This window comes from Xenopus laevis, chromosome 1L (assembly GCF_017654675.1).
Source record: "Xenopus laevis strain J_2021 chromosome 1L, Xenopus_laevis_v10.1, whole genome shotgun sequence".
NCBI classification, from domain to species: Eukaryota; Metazoa; Chordata; class Amphibia; order Anura; family Pipidae; genus Xenopus; species Xenopus laevis.
Genome location: NC_054371.1, coordinates 29,548,982 through 29,570,537, shown reverse-complemented (window position 1 = coordinate 29,570,537; position 21,556 = coordinate 29,548,982). Strand labels below are relative to the sequence as shown.

The following is a 21,556-nucleotide window of genomic DNA, read 5'->3' as shown; positions in this document are numbered from 1 at the left end:
TAACATAGGTGCTAAATTGCTTAACTGTTGTTGCCCATAAAACCAATCAACAGTTAGATTTGAGAAGCCTACTACAAGTTAGAAAATAAATGCAATATTCTCTGAATGGTTGTTATGGGGAATTGCAATGGTGCAAATTAGCACTTATGTTACTGGCATTTATCCCCAAGAAATTGGCATATTGCATTCTTAAGTGTATTTTTTTTAATCTCTGAGCAGTGTTGCTGTTTCACTAATAGGATTGCCAGGCCATAGAATTCTAGTAAGTCCTGTCCCAGTCTTAACCAGAACTAGAGAATAGAGGATGGGGGTGGTAAAAATGCTACTTATGCAACATAACAGATGGCCTTTCACAAAAGCTCTTAGTCAATGTACAAGTCATGATCCTAGTTTGACTTAACCACATATGCTGGGTTACTGGGTCAGCCTAGTTATATTTATCATATCTGAGAAAGGGAGACGACCATGGAAATACCAGATTTTATATACCGTACATCTCAAGCCAGTATTTAATGATTAGGTAATTCCTGTTGAAAAATACTGTATTTCTAATTATTTGAAAATATATAAAACACTTTTACTTCTAGGTGTGTTAAAAAAACAAACAATTCATTATCCATAATCATTGCTTTAAAGGGATACTGTCATAGGAAAAAATATTTTTTCCCCCAAAATGCATCAGTTCATAGTGCTGCTCCAGCAGAATTCTGCATTGAAATCCATTTCTCAAAAGAGCAAACTGATTTTTTTATATTTAATTTTGAAATCTGACATAGGGCTAGACATATTGTCAGTTTCCCAGCTGCCCACAGTCATGTGACTTGTGCTCTGATAAACTTCAGTCACTCTTTACTGCTGTACTGCAAGTTGGTGTAATTTCACCCTCCCCCCCCCCAGCAGCCAAACAAAAGAACAATGGGAAGGTAACTAGATAGCAGCTCCCTAACACAAGATAACAACTGCCTGGTAGATCTAAGAACAGCAGTTAATTGTAAAATCCAGGTCCCACTGCAACACATTCAGTTACATTGAGTAGGAGAAACAACAGCCCGAAAGCACATGACCAGGCAAAATGACCTGAGATGGCGCCTACACACCAATATTACAACTAAAAAAAAATACACTTGCTGCTTCAGGAATGACATTTTATATAACCGAGTGAATTATTTGCAGTGTAAACAGTATATAATAGAGATACAAATGACATCATAAAAATCATGACAGAATCCCTTTAAGCACTTAGGGTGTAAAATCAATACTACAGTCTATAACCATATGTTTGTGTAATGAAATAAAGCATCTGGCTGCTGTGACAAAGGACAAACAGACTTTTTCAAGTGAGACTAAACTAGAATCACCTTGAGTGAATGTGGCATTATTTCAGGGCAAGACAATCTTACCTTTCTGAATTGTGCAGTCCCAGAACTCATGTCTCAAGGACACTAGCCGCTTGATCAGGCTGTTTAGCAGTGTACAGTGAGAGCATGATTAATTAAAGAGGAACTATCACGAAAATGAACATTTTATAAGTTTCACCATACCGAAATAAGAAACTTTCTAAATAAAATCAATGATATATTCTGCATAGTTTCTGAAATAATCAAGTTTATCTTCACTATCCCTCTCTCAGCACCTGTTTCTCTTCATTCTGTCTTCATGCAGCAGTTGGGTGTCAGATATTCATTGGCAGTTACAACCAATATATCTTATGGGGGGGGCTTCCTTTCCTAGCAGATGTATTAGAGCTCACTCAAATAACTAATTCCAGTAGAAACAAAATCCAACAAAATAATTGCCTTTTACACAAATCCTGCATGTAGAGCAGTAGTCCCCAACCAGTAGCTCATGAGCAATATGTTGCTGACCAACCCCTTGGATGTTGCTCTCCGTGGCCTCAAAGCAGGTGCTTAGTTTTGAATTCCTGGCTTAGAGGCAAGTTTTGGTTCCATAAAAAACAGGTGTATTGCCAAACAAAGCCTCATGTAGGCTGCCAGTCCACACAGGGGCCAACAAACAGCCAATCACAGCCCTTATTTGATATTCCCATGGACTTTCTCATGCTTGTGTTGCTCCCCATCTCTTTTTACATTTAAATGTAGCTCACGAGTAAAAAAAGGTTGGGGACCTCTGATGTAGAGAGACAGGATTTCAGGTGATTTTAATACAATCTAATACATCTTCTAGGCAAAAGGAGCCCCCCTATAAGATATATTGGCACTAATTGTCAATGAATATCTGACACCCAACTGTTGCATGAAGAGAGAATGAAGAGAAACAGATGCTGAGCAAGGAATAGTAAAGATGAACTTGATTATTTCAGAAACAACGCAGAATTTTTAATTCATTGTATTTAGAAAACTTCTGTATATTTAGAAAATTTCAGTATGTTGAAGCTTGTATTAAATTTTCATTTTTGCAACAGTTACCCTTTAAGAGTGCACGAAGTGTTGGCTCCGCTGCTCTCAGGCTGTGTTTTTTTGCAGGCTGAGATAAGTGGAACTGTCTCCTTCCCCAGCTCCATTGATCTGCGCAGGAGTTTGGCACAAAAATGCGAAATAAGGCATTTTCAGGGATCAATTTATCATGCTTTAGCAATGTGATTTTTTTTCTAGATTTTTAAGATGATGCCTCATATACCACATTTAAACTTACTGCCAATACTGCTTTGAGCACTTCCATATTTTTCATGTTTTCATCTACTCACATGACTATTAATTGTATGGTAATATATCTTTTATATATTTGTCCTTGATTGCTCTGTTTAACACAATCTTATATATTTCTTTTCAATTTGCCTTTTTTGCACAAGTATTTATGTTATATTACTGTTATGATGCTTTGGAGCTCATATTTATATTTATGTATTTTTTTAAAATAGGCATTTTTTCCAAATACAGGTATGGGACCTGTTATCCAGAATGCTCGGGACCTGAGGTTTTCCAGATAACAGATCTTTCCATAATTTGGATCTTCATAGTCTAAGGGGGTTTATTTATCAAAGGTTGAATGTTAGAGGTCTTTATACCTCGAATGAACTCACAACACGAATGGTATTTTATTTAAGAAAAAACATAAATGGAAAAAACCTGATTCTGCGAGTTTGAGTTGTGAAAAACTTGAATTGTTCGAGTTATTGGGCAGAACCCTCCGAAAAAAAATTGGAACATCATGAAGGCTATTAACATTTTCGAATATTTCAAGGGACTTCTGCCGTTGACTTCTACATGACCTCAACAGGTTTTAGATGTGTGTATTTTCAGGTTCAAACTATTTACAGGATCGGGGTATAATAAATATCGAAAAATTTGGACAAGAAGAGCAGGACAATTCCATATTCATATAGACTACAGGGGTGGGAGATTGATTACTTCTTGTGTTGTCCATAGTTAGGATTGGCTTATGTATATCCAGTTCAAGGAAGGCATTCTAAATATTAAATTGCCCAACTTGATACTAATGTTTCTTAATGATTTTACTCTTTGACAGATCTAGTGAGGAAGGTTGCCCAGCAGAAATTTGGTGAAATTCGCAATGATTATCAAAAGGTAAGTTTACAGTCAAAAACTGCAAAAATAGAACATGCTGTTGGTTGCTAGACCTGGTTCTGACTTAATGAATTTTATTACATTACCCCGTCAGCAACTATCAGCTCTTGTAGAATGCTGGGTGATATGCTTTCCCCCAAGAGCTGACCATCCACAGTTTACTCATCCCCAGTTAATAAATAAGATATGATTTTGTGATGACCCTATTTGCAGTTTCCGATTATCATCGACCTTTAAACCATAATGCACTCAACAAGAGTGGGAGAACTAGGAGAGCCCCAGTAGTAGGGATGCAAGTCTTTGGATTTGGTAAAAATACCGACTCTGAGTCAGGCAGGTCCTGAAACTAAACCAAATGCTAATTTGCATGTTCAAATTTGAGATAAATTTAAAAATGCATTAATAATGGTATCTGCTGAGATGCAAACACCATTATATTCTGTGGGCAAAATGGTTGCAAGTTTAAAAGAAAATCTGTTAATGACTTAAAGGGGTGGTCACCTTTCAGTTAACTTTTAGTTGTGTTATAGAATTCTAAGCAACTTTCCAATTGGTGTTCATTATTTATTTTATATATATATTTTTTTAATTATTTGCCTTTTTCTTCTGACTCTTTCCAGGTTACAAATGGGGGTCACAGAACCCCCATATAAAAACAAATGCTCTGTGAGGCTTAAAAACTCTCCTATTCATATTCCAGTCTCTTATTCAAATCTGTGCATGGTTGCTAGGGTAATTTTGACCCTAGCAACCAGAGTGCTGAATTTGCAAACTGGAGAGCTGCTGAATAAAAAGCTAAATAACTCAAAAAACATTATAAAAAATGAAAAACAATTGCAAATTGTCTCAGAATATCACTCTCTGCATCATATAAAAAGTTAACTCAAAGGTGGACAACCCATTGAAGGTGACAAAATGTGAAAACATCTCGACTTGTGCATGATAAACTCTCACAATGACTCCACCTTATCAGGGCTGTGACCACCCTGTGTTTCAGGTACACAATAATATTACATTGTAGCATTACAATAATTGTGATATAACTGTTGGACTTCACTCACCATAAATTCATGTTGTTTTTTTTTTGTCTCTGTTGCCTCCTCCTAATCCTGCACACTGCTGCTTTCAGCCCGAAAATGTGGTCCTCACTCTCCAGGTAACATATTTTTTTGGTTTAGTGGCAAAAAAAGGGAGCACTCCTATTTCTGCATTCATTTAACTGTGTGCAGTTCCCCTATTCTGTAATAGGAAATTACAATTTAATTGAGTTTTTACATACTTTGGGGTTAGTTCATTCCCACAAAACATACTTAGAATGGATTTATCTTACTAGTGTGTTTGGCACATTGAGCCACATTATTCTGACAGTTTAGTCTCTCGGGATGACACATATTCTGCATGATCAAACAATCATCATTCCTGGAAAAGTCAATGGGAGTTTTGCCTGGGAGCATTTCCTGCGCTTAGATGTGACTGTTTAAATTTTTTATATGTTTGTAATCGGTAGACCATGGTGTTACCATGGTAACAAAGCACGCATCTCTGGCAATTCAACCATTTTTGAGTATGCAAAAACCACCATCCGTATATTTTATCTGTTCATTTTTTAAAATATATAGCCATTGACTGATAAACACGACCAGCTTTACAGCTTGTATAAAAGGAATTGTTTCTTGTAAAAATAAAAACTGGATAGATAGGTTGTGCAAAATAAAAAATGTTTCTAATATAGTTAGTAACGTATAAAGGCTGGAGTGACTGGATGTGTAACATAATAGCCAGAACACTACTTCCTGCTTTTCAGCTCTCTTGGCTTCCACTGATTGGTTACCAGGCAGTAACCAATCAGAGACTTGAGGGGGGGGGGCACATGGGTCATAACTGTTGCTTTTGAATGTGAGCTGAATGCTGAGTATCAATTGCAAACTCACTGAACAATTATGTCCCATGTGGCCCAACTTAAAGTCGCTGAAAAGCAGGAAGTAGTGTTCTGTTCTGTTCGACATCCAGTCACTCCAGGCTTTATACATTACATTTTTGGCTAACTAACTATATTAGAAACATTTCTTATTTTGCACAGCCTATCTATTTACCCAGTTTTTATTTTTACACTGAACTGTTCCTTTAATATGAACACAGAGTGGGAAGAATGGTTCGTTCCTGTTCTTTCCAAGCCACTTGGTACGACCCAGCTGCATACTTTCAAAAAGTTTTCCCGGTTCAGTAATCCATAGCAACCACTTAGTTGGCTTCACTTGGCCTCAAGCAGATAAGGCACATTGTTTGAGTTGTTCTAAAAGGGTTCTACAGTAATGTTTCATGTGGCTACTGTGTAACCTCTGTATTGGATTCAGTTTAGATTATCAGTAATGGGGAGGAAGAGGAGGGGGGTGAAACTTATATATAACTTATATAACTTAATACAAAAGAATAATATTTACCCTTCATGAACTAAAAAAAACCTAATATCTTTGTTTGTTTTGCAGACAATACACTATGAAATTGGCTTTATCATTGCGGCAGTACTTGGACTTGTGTTTTTGTTGCTGATGCCGCTGGTAGGCCTGTGCTTCTGCATGTGCCGCTGCTGTGACAACTGTGGAGGGGAGATGCATCAGAGGCAAAAGAAAAATGGCGACTGCCAGAGGGGCTGCTACTCCACTTTTCTCTTTGTGACCACCTTGCTGATCAGGTGAGTAGTGATGAAAGAATCTGTGGTTTTGCTAAAGCCCCTTGTACTGTGTAATAATAATAATAATAATTATAAATGAGTTCTCACATACTAATATACTGGTCAGGGCTGGATTTACATAGCAGGTGTCCCTAGGCCTGCTGCTGTTCATTGTTCCTGTGCCCTTCCCTATATTTAAGCAAATTTTCATCTTTAGGACTGGTGCAATGGGGATTTTCTCATGGGAAATTAAAAACGATTGTATCTCCTGCGCATCCCCAGTGTTTTCTGAACCAATGTGGGTGTTGTTGGACTTCATGCCGCCGCCTGCAAAATAGTAGGGATGCACCAAATCCAGGATTCAGTTAACGATTCGGCCAGGATTAGGCCTTTTCCAGCAGGAGTTGGCCTGAACTGAATCTGAACCCTAATTTGCATATACAAATTAGGGGAGGGAAATTAAATCATATTACAAACAAGGAAGTAAAAAAAATGTTCCCTTCCCGTCAATAATTTGCATATGGTTCGGTGTTGGCCGAAACTTTCATGAATGATTCAGGTTTCGGCATAATCCTAAATAGTGGATTCGGTGCATCCCTACAAAATAGTCTGACTGGCCAGATGTGTAGAGGGGACACAAATTATGTGAAATTATTAATTCACAATAGTTCCATATTACTTAATTTTAAGGGAACAATTGGCCAGTAAGTGGCAAGCTTAGGAAATCTGAGGCATTACAAGTGACTCAGACAGCTTTTAGAATCTTGTGTCACACGATAATAAATACATGTTGTGGGTAAATTCCTTTTTTTATTTATGAGGTTTACTTTACCTTACTGATTTATGCGACCATTCTGCTGGTAACAGTTCAATCTTATTCTCTCCAGTGTGGGTGTGATCTGTGCCTATGCTGCAAATCAGAACCTTACCAACCAGATTAGAGGATCAAAGAAATTGGTACAGAGCAACTTTAAAGACTTAAAGACCCTATTAAATGATGCTCCGACGGTATGTAAACTATATTTCTCTTATATTTGTAAATAATTTAATTGTTAAAGGAGAAGGAAAGCTACTAAGGCAGTTTATTGCCAATAGATTAGCCACAATAGTGCAAGCTAGAACACCATTTTTATTCTTTACAATGCTTTTCCATACCTGAGCAAACAGCTGTAGACACAGTCTCTGTTTGTTTAGAATAGCAGCTGCCATATTAGCTTGCTGTGACATCACTTCCTGCCTGAGTCTCTTCCCTGCTCACTCATAGCTCTGATCGCAGATTACAGCAGGGAAGTCTGATACAGAAGCCCATGAGTACACAATAGAAGGAAAGCAATGTGGTGTTTCTTTGGACAGAGGACTTAGAGCAGCATTACTTTGAGGGTTTACTTGTGTATTTATATAAACCTTTCTGATAAAGCTTACTTAGTTTTACTTGCTTAATTTTAACCTTTCCTTCTCCTTTAAAGGAGAAAATTACTAACACATTACCCACTTAAATTGTAAGCGCTACAGGGCAGGGACCTCCTTCCTACAGGGTCTCTTACCACATGACAGTTTAATGCTTTTCCTCCATATGTTACTTTTCTACATTATGAAATTGTCCAGTTCTGTGTATCCTAATAAAGATATAGAAACATGTATACATACTGTACATACAGACTAATTCCAGTATCTTGCTGATAGAAGAAACAAGAACACTTTTGTGAATTTTTTTTTATGGTGACCCATGCAGTTGTAACAATGATCATAATAACAGAGTGCATGTGATAAGTAATGTTTGGTGACTCTAAAATGATTTTCAAAATGCACCTTGATTCTTCCAGGGTTCGTGTGATTCTCATCAAGTTCACTGTTGACTAACCAATAGCAGGCTGCATATTTAAAAGTGTCCAGCAGATGTCACTATGACATTTATTACTGCCTCTCGAGCAGAATTTATGGAAAACAGATATAGGACCCATATCTTCATACCTTAAGTCTACTAGAAAATCATGTACACATTAAATAAACCCAATAGGCTGGTTTTGCCTCCAATAAGGATTAATTATATCTTAGGTGGGAATCAAGTACAAGGTACTGTTTTATTATTACAGAGAAAAAGGGAATCATTTTTAAAAATTTGGATTATTCCATTATAATGGAGTCTATGGGAGACGAACTTTCCGTAATTAGGAGCTTTTTGGATACTGGGTTTCCGGATAACAGATCCTATATCATATACTGTATATATATGTTGCTGCACAGTGAAATGTACAACAATCCTGCAGTTTATCCCTCCTTAGTTTACCAGTCATATACCTGGTGGTATTAGGAATTTTCACAGCAATGCTGTCCCGTAGCATAAAGTCATCCATATTGACTTTCACCTGTGCTTCAGTTTCCCATAATTTATCCCAGTATATAGCCTTACTAATCGTTATGGTTTTGTGAAAAATGAACTAATGTGCTTTTTAGTATTTCTTCTTCATCCTTATGCCTGACATTGAGTTATTTTCATTTAATAAGGTCTCGACAAACTTCTTTGCTGTAGATGCAAACAACAGAGCCCCGGTGCCTTTCCGATGAAGAACATCACTGATATTGCCATTAGTCTTCTGAATATAATTCTCCTAAGAAAAATAGTAACAGAACAGGGGATATTTTAATCGCAAAGCGAGTTGATGCCAAACTTTAGGCTGGACATACCAGATGTACTGTATATAGAAGAAAATCTAAACTCATGGGTTCCAAAACAGTGTTCCCAAAGGAAGGGGGGAGGCCTATACTAAATGGCAGTTATGTAAAATTTGGGATGAATGTGTATTTTTCTTCTATGGAAACCCAGCACAAAGGTTTAAGATGAGATTTGGGCTGAACACAAATTTGCTATTCTAGATAGCATGTCTACTGAGAAGCCAATATTTGAGTGTATATGTAACCATGTACTGAGCTTAGGAAGTTTACTTAGGAAATCACACTAAAAAAAATCTATCTAAAATAACTCAACTACATAAGGGGGTTATTTATTAAACCTCAAATTTTTCTGGTCGGGCGTTTTGGGGTAAAACTCAAATTTTTCGAGATTTATTATACCCCAATGCTGCAAAAAAGCAAAAATCCTCCATCTCAGACCTACCGAGGTCCTGTATAAGTCAATAGGAGAGGCACCTATCCCAAATTGAAGTTATTGTTGTCTTTGGTGGGTTTAGCCCCAAAATTACAACCTTCTCTGGGTTTTTGGGCAAAAACTTGAAAAAATCAAGCGATTCAGGAAAAAATGCCAAAATATTTGTATGATTCAGGTTTTTGCAATTTTTTTCACGATATTTTTAAATCAAGTTTTTTTATTAATAAATAAGCTGAAGCTTTTTATTACTATTATGAAATAAATTAGGGACTGTGACATATTCCCTTTCTAACCAACCCTAACCCACTGCTATGCAAGTGATAAACTGACAAACTTTCACTTCTTGTAATGTAATAATATAATCATGGAAATTAATTTATATATATGCACCTTCCTCTGTGTTTAACCTTTTATTTTCATACTTTGTTTAGCAAATCAATTATGTACTGAGCAAGTTCAATGTCACAAAGGACAAAGCCCTATCAGAGATGAACAGTAAGTACATCGGTGCTTCTTTTATTGTGTGATTCTGTTTGGGTTCGATTAATTCCTGAATTTTGTATGCTCAGTCAATCTGAATCCAACGCCTTAAAATCCTGTGACTAAAGCAAAAGGTTTGCCCAGTCAAATGTTAACTCTAAGTTGTATTTTCAAATATAAGGAGAAAAACTTTTTGAACGACAATCTTATTCAGCAGTCCAGAACTTATGGGTGTGTGTTTGATTTAACAAAAGACTATAGGGCTCATCTAAAGAGCACTGCTTTTCACTCGATGATAAATGGTATTTAGTATGAGGTGTATGTTTCACTTCTACTTTTTACAGACATATGCTATAACTATAAATTGTTGTTGGTTTTGTTTGCAAAACTCTAGTTTGTAATTGCAATTCGTCTCAGGTTGCTATAGTCCCACTTACTCTAGCAACCAGTAAGTGGTTTCATGGGCAAACTGAAGATGAATAGAAGAAGGTTTAATTAGAAAGGTAAGTAATAAAGAAATCCAACCTCAGAGTAAATGTACATAGCAACCAGCTAGAATTGTATGTTTCAGGATGGAGAATGCCAAAGCAAACTATTAAGGGAAAATCATTCAAACCAGAATAATAAGACAAACTACAAACTTACACAGCATATTAATACATACTACTAATTATTAATTCCAAGGTGAACTGCCCTTGTAAAGGAATCTCCCGTGCACCAAAACTATTTCTGTAAGAAGGTATAATCCAAGATTTTTTGTGCATAACTCCCTTTGTTTCAGGCACTCTGAGAAGTGTGGGAAAACACATTATACTCCTGAGAAAGTGTATGTGTCTGTGTTTCTCCTTTAATCTGTTATTGGTTGAAATTCAACTAAATACATGATGTGACTAAACTATGATACTCAGGGTTATATCAAAATTACCAGCCAGACAATAATATTTTATATATATTATATATATATATGTGTGTGTGTATGTATGTTAAGACTTTCTTGTTTTAACAGATCTTGGGCCTTTGCTTGGTGAGCGAGTCCATGAGCGTCTTGGGAAAGATGTCCGGCCAGCTTTTGATGCGGTTCTTAATATGGCAGGAGGTAATTCTCACAAGGCTGAACATTTTTATATGGTAGTAAAAGTCAGGTTTGGGGTAAGGCAAAAAAAAAAAAAATGACCGGGTCCCCCAGCCCTCACAGAGGTCCAATGACAAAGAATGATGTGATATTAAACCTACTGCTGTGTAGCAACAGATATTTTTCTATTCAGTAGTGGCCTTCCAGCTTTGCTCAACTACAAGGCTCAGCCTTGCACCTGCAGTTGTAGTTTAAGAACTAGAGTGCAAGTGAAAAAAAGTAAAAATGAAACGCTCCGAGTGCCATCCCATCGGCGAAATAGATTCTAGCCGGCCGGAAGGCATTTCGGGGCGATAAGTCGCCTGAAGAAGAGGCAATTTGTCACGGGGCGCCTAAATCTCCCCGAATCTCCACGTGTGTCTCTGCCCTTAGGGTAAGGTCCCAAAGTTTCCTTGTGTGGCAACTTCGGGCGACATTGGAAAACGAAGCGCCGCGAGTGCCATGCCACAGGAGATTTCTCATTCGAGCAGACGGAATGCAGGGGGAAGCCGTTCGTGGAGTCGCCCCAAAGAAGAGGCGATTAGTCGCCGGGCGACTAAATCTCCCCGAATCTCCAGGTGTGACCTTACCCTAAGTGCAGCTCACATATCCCAATTTTTTCTCTTATATTAAGGCTTCAGACTTCTGCTGTTGCCCAGGGCGCACCTTAGCTATACAAACCTGTATGCATTTAACACTTCTTTTCTACAAGCATACTGACATTCCAGTCACTACCATAAAGGAATTCTTTCTCAATGTCTAAATCTTTTTAGCAGAGACTTGTACAACTGTGACTACATTTTTCAACTTTGTCTGTGACCCAACAGTGCTTGGAAACAATAAGCCCCATGCAAAGGCTTGTTAATAAACAGTTAGATCATACAGGTGGTGGTTAAAAGACAGGAAAGTGTTAAGTGAATATATGAGCCAAAACATGAATTTTCTTGCTGTGCTTCTGTTTTGATGCACTAATAAGACAAGCTGGCTCACCCTACCAAGCTCCTATGCCCTGAAGTATCTCAGACCTGATAATTCCAGTCAACCCCTCCTTATATCCACCATTCCTCTTATATAACACCAATAACATTTATCACTATCTACATTTATATTTTATAAAATTGGAACCTAGTGGGCTGATTCTGACTCTGCACCTTACTGTAAGACTAGAAGACAAGACCTCACGGTTCATCACAGCATTATTACTATCATTCCACGAATGCTGTGATACCATCATCAAGAGCTATCTGCATGCTTTGGCTTCCCTACTGAATTACAGAATACCATCTCTTATTTCATTTTATTTTGTGTTCTCTTTAATAAATGGGTAATGTCACAATTGAAACATGATAATACTACAGGTGCAAAATACTCTGACAATGTTATTCACTGGATACTATAATAGCATTGACATCTATCATTTATCATCTATCATTTATGTTACAACACGTTTTACGATATCTTCAAGCTTACAAATATTCATATACTTTTATAAATATCACCCTTGGGAAGAATGTATGAGGCTAGAGCGGGGATAGGAGCAAGGGAGTTGTTTTCAGATGATGTCCTATTACAACTATAAATGGTTTAAAAAAAGACAGCTATGTTTACAACAAGATCCAGATATATTGCTTACAAAGAACAGTATTTGAAAGATGTGGTTATGTTGTTTATACCACTTCTGTAGGAAAAGACAGATATATAATAAAGCAGAATTTTGAGATCCTTAAAGGAACTGTAACACCAAAAAAGCAAAGCATTTTTAAATAATTATAATGTAACGTACTGTTGCCTCACATTGGTAAAAGTTATGTGTTTTCTTTAGAGAGACTACTATAGTTTATATAAATAGGCTGCTGTGTAGCCATGGGGGCAGCCATTTAAGCTGAAAAGGACAGGATAAAAGGCACAGGCTACTTAGCAAATAACAGATAAGCTCTATAATAGAATACAGTGGGATTCCAAAAAGTGCATCTGTTATCGGCTATGTAACCTGTGCTTGAATGGCTGCCCCCATGGTTACACAGCAGTTTGTTTATATAAACTATTATTGTCTTTCTAAAGCCAACACGCCAGGGAAACAGTTCATTATATTTTAATTACTTTAATTGTTTGGTGTTTCTGTTCCTTTAAGGCTCATGATGGTTCTTTATGTCAACCTATGCCATTGATTAGAATGGCATTTGCTTGTCAGGGCCCACACTGAGTATATATCACCCTGAAAATACTCCTGTGTGCAGTGATAGGGTCATGCCATTAAAATCTTGGCATAATTCATGGGCAGAGGAGGTAACACCACCTATTCACATTATTCTATATATATATATTAATGTGATAGGTGGCAATAACTCCTCAGGCACAACAACTCAGGCACAACAACTGAGAAAAAAATATACTATATATATATATATATATATATATATATATATACAGTATATATATATATATACAGTATATATATATATATATATATATATATATATATATATATATATATATATACCATGCCAGACGCATTTATACAGTAAATATTGATAGAATCCCTTTAACCCAGTACAGCATATGATTACTCAATCACTATGTAAGTGAATCAGACATTCAGTAGCCAGTGAGAATATTGTTTGCAAATCCCTTTAGGAAGAACTTCACCACTACAGGCAACACCATAACTTGTGATATGATTGGTAAGCTCCATTCAGCTCAGTACATAGAAATACTGATCTTTATCTCACTGGGTTGAATAGTACAGAGCTCATCACTACCATTGGGTAAAGAAGTCGACATACAAACACTGCTTGTTTTTTGGTATATATTTAACCATCAATGCCAAAAGACACACTTATTATCTAAGCCAGGTACTGTATATGAATGGGTGTGTTTGTATGTGTATATATTATATATATATTGTATGGCAGCTGTTGTAAACTACAACTCCCAGTATTCCCAGCCAGCCTACTGAAGAAACACCAGGTCAAAGGGTTACTTAATAAATGGCAGCAGTAATGCAAAGATCCACTTTGGAGATATCTGATATTTTATTTTGTTTAAATTAACTCCAATTGAAACCTCCTTGAAACTGAGGAATTATGACTGCGACTGTGACTAACTGATATATCTCTGTACTGAGGTAAGAGCTGTCACCAAGTTGGTTACGGACTAATGGGACGACGGCTTCTATGCCCTCTATATTATCATATTATATATGATAATAAAGAGGGCATAGTCAATAATAAGTGAGTCACATGACCAGCCTTGGGCGTTCCTTTGTGCTGCGCATATAGAACATTAATTCCATGAATACAAATAGGTAAAATAGAAATATCAGGCAGGAACTCACTGAGATTGCATTATTTTCTGCATCGTTTTGGAATATTAGTCTTGTAAAATTCTGCATTACCCTGGATCATTTTTCAGTTTCTAATGTACGTAACCTACGCCAAAACAGGAATACTTATAGGTCAGTGGAAAAGTGAATGGCTTGGCGGCTGTCACATTTGGCTTGCTGACAAATGATTCTGTGCCCATTGCTGCATATACTTAGAAACATCAAGATTTTTGGGACAGTGTCCTGTTCCTTTTTGCACAGGGTTCTGTTAGTTTACCTGTTTATGGATTTAAAGTGGACCTGTCACCCAGACATAAAAATCTGTATAATAAAAGTCCTTTTTAAATTAAATATGAAAGCCAAGTTCTTTTTTTTATTAAAGCATTCATAGCTGTTGTAAACTCATTTAAAAGTATCAGCTGTCAATCAAATATTGCCTACCCCGCCTCTATGCCTAGGCATAGAGGCGGGGCAAACAATTACTTTCACTTTCCATTCAGCACTTCCTAGATGTCACTGCTCTCTCCACATTCCCCCAGCTCTCTTAACGATTTAATTGTGTAACCAGGGCATAGGGATGGACATTGGGTCCCTGTCCCCTGGTGCACAAACAAGATTCTGAGATGATGCAAGACTTGCCTTAATAACAGTGTCCACAAAATGGCTCCTTCCTGGTTAATATAATTATGAGTTCCCAGACTGATGGAAACAATATTCAAATAATTTATACAGTGTAATTAAAGTTCCTTTTGCTTGACTAACATGATAAAATAGGATTTGGAAAAATTTTGTTTGGGTGACGGGTCCCCTTTAATAGCAGTTACCAAGGCTCTATACAGCCTGTGTAGCTTTTGCAATGTCTATATAATTTTTGCATATACAAGTATTGGATCCAGTATTCTGAAACTGGTTACCCATGAAGCTCTTAAAGGGGTGGTTCATAGAGATGGACAAATAAATTCGCCTGTCGCGACTTTGCGGCAAATTTCTGCGTTTCGCCATTGGAAACTCCTGCAAAAATTCGCCGGCATCCAAAAATTTTGGACGCGCATCAGAAAAGTCACTCGCATCAAGATTGCCGTGTCAACACTATTCGGACACCCATTGACTTCTACGCCGGTGTCAAAAATGACGCAAGCAACTTTTCGGATAGCGCTTTAAAAATTGAATGCGCCCATCAATTTTTGGGTTTCACAATTTTTTTGAAAAGTTTCCGCCTTTTCGCAAATTTCCCGGGAAATTAGCGGAAAATTCTTGAAAAATTTGTGAAACACGAAAATTTTTCGGCAAAATGGTATAAATACGCCCATCACTAGTGGTTCACCTTTAAGTAAACTTATAGTATGTTACAGAAGCCATAAGCAACTTTTCAATTGGCTTTCATTATTTCTTTTTTGATTTTTGAGTTTTTGAATTTCCTTTCTTCTTCTGACTCTTTCCAGCTTTCAAATGGGGGTCACTGACCCCATCTAAAAAACAAATGTTCTGTAAGGCTCCAAATATATTGTTATTGCTACTATTTATTATTTAACTTTTTATTCAGTCCTGTCTGAGCTGCTAAATAAAAAGCTGAACAACTCAAAAATTAACAAAAATGAGAACCAATTGCAGATTTTCTCAGAATATAACTGTCTACACCAGTGATCCCCAACCAGTAGCTCGCGAGCATCATGTTGCTCTCCAACCCCTTGGATGTTGCTCTCTGTGTCCTCAAAGCAGATGCTTATTTTTGAATTCCAAGCTTGGAAGCAAGTTTTAATTGCATAAAAACTAAGTATAGTACCAAATAGAGCCTCTTGTAGGCTGCTAGTCCACATAGGGGCAACCAAATAGCCACCACAGCCCTTATTTGGCACCCCAAGGGACTATTTTATGCTTGTGTTGCTCTCCAACTCTTTTTACATTTGAATGTGGCTCACGGGTAAAAAAAGGTTGGGGACCTCTGGTCTACACCATACTAAAAGTTAACTTTAAGGTGAACAACCCTTTAAAAAGGAATGTCAACCCAAAAAATAAATGTTTTGCCTTATGAAAGAAAACAATTTATTACAAATGTTCTATGTTTTTTTCCCCATTATTTGTATATGTATTGCTATTAAAAGCAGTGTCCCTTTCTATTCTCTGCACTGGTGGTTCAGACTGTTGATACAATGTAAGACAAGGCAGCTGATTAAGGGTTGTGACACGGGAAGATTTGTCGCCCGCTTTTTTAAAAACGGATCTCGACAAATTGCCAGGTACCATGCACACAATGGTATTTGAAAGCGCCAGTAGCCTGAAAACGCACAGAGACCCTTTTTGGAGCAATAGATCAGAAATAGCATAGTAATAGAGAAGTATAGAAAATCGGCAGTAGCAAACAAACAAGGAGATTCATAGCCGTGATAGTATGCAAATCATAGTACACACTTCGCCTGTAAAATAAGCGAATGACTTGTCGCTTTTTAAAAACATGGGGACAGATCTTCCCTTGTGTCTCAACCCTACAGACCTGTCTTTGCTGGGGAACTAAGACTTTTGCAACATTGTAACAATGTAGTAACAACCAGGAGTTTAGCAAATGGTGCTTTCAATAGCAATTGTTTTTAACAAATAACATTAAAAGCAGTGAAAATCTCTAATAAATGTATATTGGAAAATTGCTTAAAATTATGTTTTCTTTTATTAGGCAATTTTCATTTTGGGGTTGATTTTAAGCCCTTTGGCAGTGCACTCTCAGTTCTGCATCCATTTCTGCTCTTTCCAAATATCGCTCACATTCATAACTGAGCCCTGCTGTGTTTTTATATCTGTGCGGTGGTATTCACTTATCACTTCAGCTTCCATATTCTCATTAATCGTCCATTACAACTTTTCTTTTCTTTCCTTTTTTTTTTTTTATTCCATGTTTCATTTTATTTTTGCTTGAAGTCAAAGTGCAAAGGGCAATTAAAGGTAAAAGATTTGGTGCTACATTCCCGTGATGTCCAGCGTGATGTCCCGTGTTTAGTTAGCTGTGCTATGTCCGTACTGTACATGTTACTCTGTGTTTCCATTACATTTCATATATTTTCAGTGGTGGGACATAAATCCTGATGCAGTGGGTGCACGGATGAATTGTTAATCATTTTAGCCTATAAAAAGTGTAGAAAAATAACCTATATATAGGCTGTGGGGAACTGACAGTTCTCTGGGATACATGCTAATGTGAAATGGGCCTTGCTCTTGGACTGCAAAAGCGAATAGGTAAGTATCTGTAAAAAGAGAAAACTGTCATTTACAAACCATAACCTGAGTTTTCCTACTTATTTTTGGCTGGCCAGGGATGATGGGAGTTGTAGTTTTACAGCAGTTGGCACCAGGATTAGGAAAATGATAACTCACATACATATGTGGTGTTTTTTAATGCAATTTCAGTGGTTGGATGGTACTAAAGAAATAAAGAAGCATTTTGAAAATGATAATTTTCAGTGTTACTTGGCTGCCTTTAAGAAGATGTAAGCCCTCAAAACAAATGGATGTAACATGGCTCAGAGCATAGTGCCTGAGCACTTTTATAATGTACAGTACATTCATAATTTATTTTTTAGTTTTCAAGATATTAGTTTTTAAACTTATAATATAATTAATTTGGAGCACCAGAACCACCTGCTGTTCATTGTGGATGACTGGCTAAAGTTGGCTGAAAATTAATTTCTTGATGAGAGAGGAATGTCTTGTGATGTGGCTCTAGAATTCACCAGAGAAATGAGGCCCATTTTTCAAAGGTCGAATTTTGAATTCATGTTAATTTTTTTTAATTGGAATATACTCACAATTCGACTGGGAGGTTATTAAGAAAAAACTTAAATGTCTAATATTTGATCGAATGGCTTTAACCTGAAAATTTGAATTGTATTCGATTCATGTTCGAATTTAATTATTCTCCCTAAAAAAACTTTGAAGGTCAAGAAGGCTATTAACATCTCCAAATGGCTCAATGGACCAGAAGCGAATCCTGGATTCGGCGCATCCTTACAATTTATAGCTGCAACAGGAGTAACAATTTGAGTTCAAGTATACAGTTCAACACTAAAGGCTCCATATTTATGTCGATAGGATGAGTTCACTGTCTCTCGGAATATGTATCAATGTTAAATATTTAGAGGGCTGTGCACTCAACCGCATTAATGACATTCGCATTAGACAGCGGTACGTGAGATAAAGATAGACAAAGTGTCGGACTGGGACACCAGGGGCCCACCAAAAAACCTTAGACCAGGGGCCCACCAAAAAACTTCAGACTGGGGGCCCACTCTCAGTACTATTTTCTTCCTCACCTCACTAGGGTTGCTACCTTTTCTGGAAAAAAATACCAGCCTTCCTATATATTTATCTTTTTTCCCTATTAATAACATTGGGATCAGCCATCATTTTTACCGGCCAGGCCAGTAAAATACCGACCAGCTGGCAACCCTACTCCTCACTCAGCCTCTATTCTTCTAGTCTCTTTTCTTTACATACTATAATCTATTATTCCATCTATTAAGCCTCTTTGTTCTCATAGAAATAAGGAATGTCCATGAAATAGGCCAAATGTTTAGCAGCATGAGGGTCCACTGACATCTGGCCCCACCAAGAGTTTTCCTGGTATCCCTGTGGGCCAGTCTGACACTGGATAGACAAAATTAAATTTATGAAAAAGAATCTCAAAAAACATTCATAGAAATAAAATTTAATTAATTGAGATTTAATTCACTGAGTGCGTTTTTTGAGATTCTTTTTCATAAATTTAAATATGTATCAATGTTCCCTTTCACAGTAGAATGTTAGTTGTCTTAATTCCCAGAAAGACTTACATTAGTAAATACATACATTAGCCATGAGTCTAAGTTCATTTTCCTTCCTTATACATTTATATAACCCAGGGTAGGCTCATATGTCTCTCTAGTGGCTGCTGCACATAAGCTCCCATCATTCTTGGCCAACAAATATTTGCAGCATTTCTTATTTAATACATGTAGCACTTACCCTTTACACTGTTATAAAAGGTGTAGCAAGAATATTATTTTGGCATCAGCAATAAGTTTTGACAAGGAAACAACCTGATGGAATTTTGAAATGACATATATTCAGGGAATATTTGAGCGTAATGGTAAATTGCCTGTGTTATCTGCAGGCATCCGCTTCTGGCACAAAAAAAAGTTGATCACGATGTATTTGCAGCAGGCGCTGCAAGTATTGTTTTCACCATAAGTATACCTCAGGATTCAGGAATTGGTTGACAGATTCTGACCACCACTGTAACAATCTGCACATAAACTGGGGGAAAGAATGCCATCTTAAAGGAACAGTGACCTCAAAGAATAAATGTTTTTTAAAGTATTACAAATATAATGCAGTGTTGCCCTGCACTGGTAAAACTGGTGTGTTTGCTTCAGAAACACTACTATTGTTTATATAAATAAGTTGCTGTGTAGCAATGGGGGCAGCCATTCAAAGGAGAAAAGACTCAGGTTACACAGCAGACAGCAGATAAGCTCTGTAGAACATAATAATGTTATCTCTTATCCACTATTTAACCTGTGCCATATACAGTAACATTTTTTCAATTTCTGCCATTGCTACACAGCAGCTTGTTTATATGAACTATAGTAGTATTTCTGAAGCAAACACATCAGTTTTACCAGTGCAGGGCAACACTACATGATATTTTCATTAATTTAAAACACTTTCATTTTTTGGTGTTACTGTTCCTTTACTAAGAGAAAATAATCTCTGCTTATGTGTTTATTACGTCTAAATGTATTGCTAATTATTTCCTTACTGATTTTCTGTACTGCAGCTATCAAAGAAACAAAAGAAGCCCTGGAGAATGTAAGTTTGTGTGTGGAAGTGCTGCAAGAAGCTATTGACAGGCTGAACAACAACCTCACAGAGGCCAAGTTGCAGCTGACTAGCACACTCAGCGACCCTGCTTGTTCAGCCAACGTTGCACTTATTCCTTGCAATAAAATCACCAGTTCTCTGAATCAGCTGAACACCAATGCAAACTTCAGCGTGGTAAGAAACTTTCCCCAGTCTCTTCCCTTGTAGTCTCATTTTGTGTATAACTAAAACTCTTATTACTTCAATGAATTCACTTTGTCTTTATTTCATGCAGCTGCCTGATCTAAGTCACAATCTTATCAGATTAAATGAAGTCCTCCGAACTGATCTTAGCAACTTGGTTCAGAAGGTAAGTCAGGAACAAGGAATTTTTTTTGCAAGTAAAAAACAGGGATAATTTTTTTTACTTGTGTAAGAACTGTAGATAGAGACTCGTACTCCTCATACTGCCATAGTATAGGAATTCCACGTTTATACAAAAATTTGGAATTCTGCATCACCCCTTTCCACATTAAATAGATAGTCACAGCTGCTTTAAAGTGATACTGACACTAAAAAACTACTCTTCAAAATATGAAAGTATAGTAAAGGGGTGGTTCACCTTTAAGTTCTAAGCAACTTTTTAATTGGTCTTCATTATTTATTGTTTATAGTTATTTAATGATTTGCCTTTTTCTTCTGAATCTCTTCAGCTTTCAAATGGGAGTCACTGACCCCCATCTAAAAAATAAATATTCTGTAAAGGTACAAATATATATTTTATTGCTACTTTTTATTACTCATCTTTCTATTCAGGCCTCTTCTATTGAAAAGAACTGCATATCTTGTAGGCGCTATATTAATAAATGATGGTATTCTAGTCTCTTATTCAAATCAATGCATGGTTGCTAGGGTAATTTGGACCCTAGCAACCAGGCTGCTGAAATGTCAATTCGGAGAGCTGCTGAATAAAAAGCTAAATAACTCAAAAAACACAAATGATAAAAATGAAAACCGATTGCAAATGGTCTCAGAATCTCATTACCTGTAGGTCATTTTGATCATTTTTATCTGATAGGTGTGCTTTTTTAATTGTTACTTAAAGTTCCTAAACCTGACTGTTTTGCCAGCCTGACTGTCCCTCTCAACCTGTCAGACTACTGCTGCACAATTAATAGTTAATGTAAAAGCATCAGGCAAATACTTTTATGGCAAAATTAAAAATAGCATTCAAATACAATGTTATTACATGATAGATGTAAAAAAAACAGGTCATTATCTCTTTAAGGACAATGACACACTGTCCTATTTGTCGCCAGGCCCGGCCGCATTGGGAGCACAGCGTTCCCCATCGATATGTCGCATACACATACGATCCGCGGACGCTAGGATCACAAGGCCTCGATCGCCGCGGCAGGAAATTGGCCCTGTTTGTCACCAGCTTTTATCATGGCTACAAAATGCCACAAAGTATCCTGCCATAGATAATACTGAG

The 21,556-nt window shown here is 37.0% G+C and overlaps 1 protein-coding gene across 17 annotated transcripts in view; it reads left to right on the top strand.

Moving 5' to 3' along the window:
- Positions 1-21,556, top strand: part of proml-1 (prominin 1) — a 112,933-nt gene that overhangs the window by 33,590 nt on the left and 57,787 nt on the right. For 6 of the 17 annotated variants that reach the window (XR_005966581.1, XR_005966584.1, XM_041588080.1 and 3 more), the window contains exons 3-11: positions 3,487-3,545; positions 4,642-4,701; positions 6,032-6,237; positions 7,104-7,224; positions 9,754-9,817; positions 10,809-10,898; positions 17,146-17,169; positions 20,039-20,256; positions 20,357-20,431. Coding sequence is in view for 9 of the 17 variants with exons in the window: in XM_041588080.1 (XP_041444014.1) it covers positions 3,487-3,545; positions 4,642-4,701; positions 6,032-6,237; positions 7,104-7,224; positions 9,754-9,817; positions 10,809-10,898; positions 17,146-17,169; positions 20,039-20,256; positions 20,357-20,431 (917 nt within the window). In the remaining 8 variants the exon portion in view is untranslated. The remainder of the gene's footprint in view (positions 1-3,486; positions 3,546-4,641; positions 4,702-6,031; positions 6,238-7,103; positions 7,225-9,753; positions 9,818-10,808; positions 10,899-17,145; positions 17,170-20,038; positions 20,257-20,356; positions 20,432-21,556) is intronic. The other 11 variants (XR_005966583.1, XR_005966576.1, XR_005966575.1 and 8 more) reach the window with 3 other exon arrangements.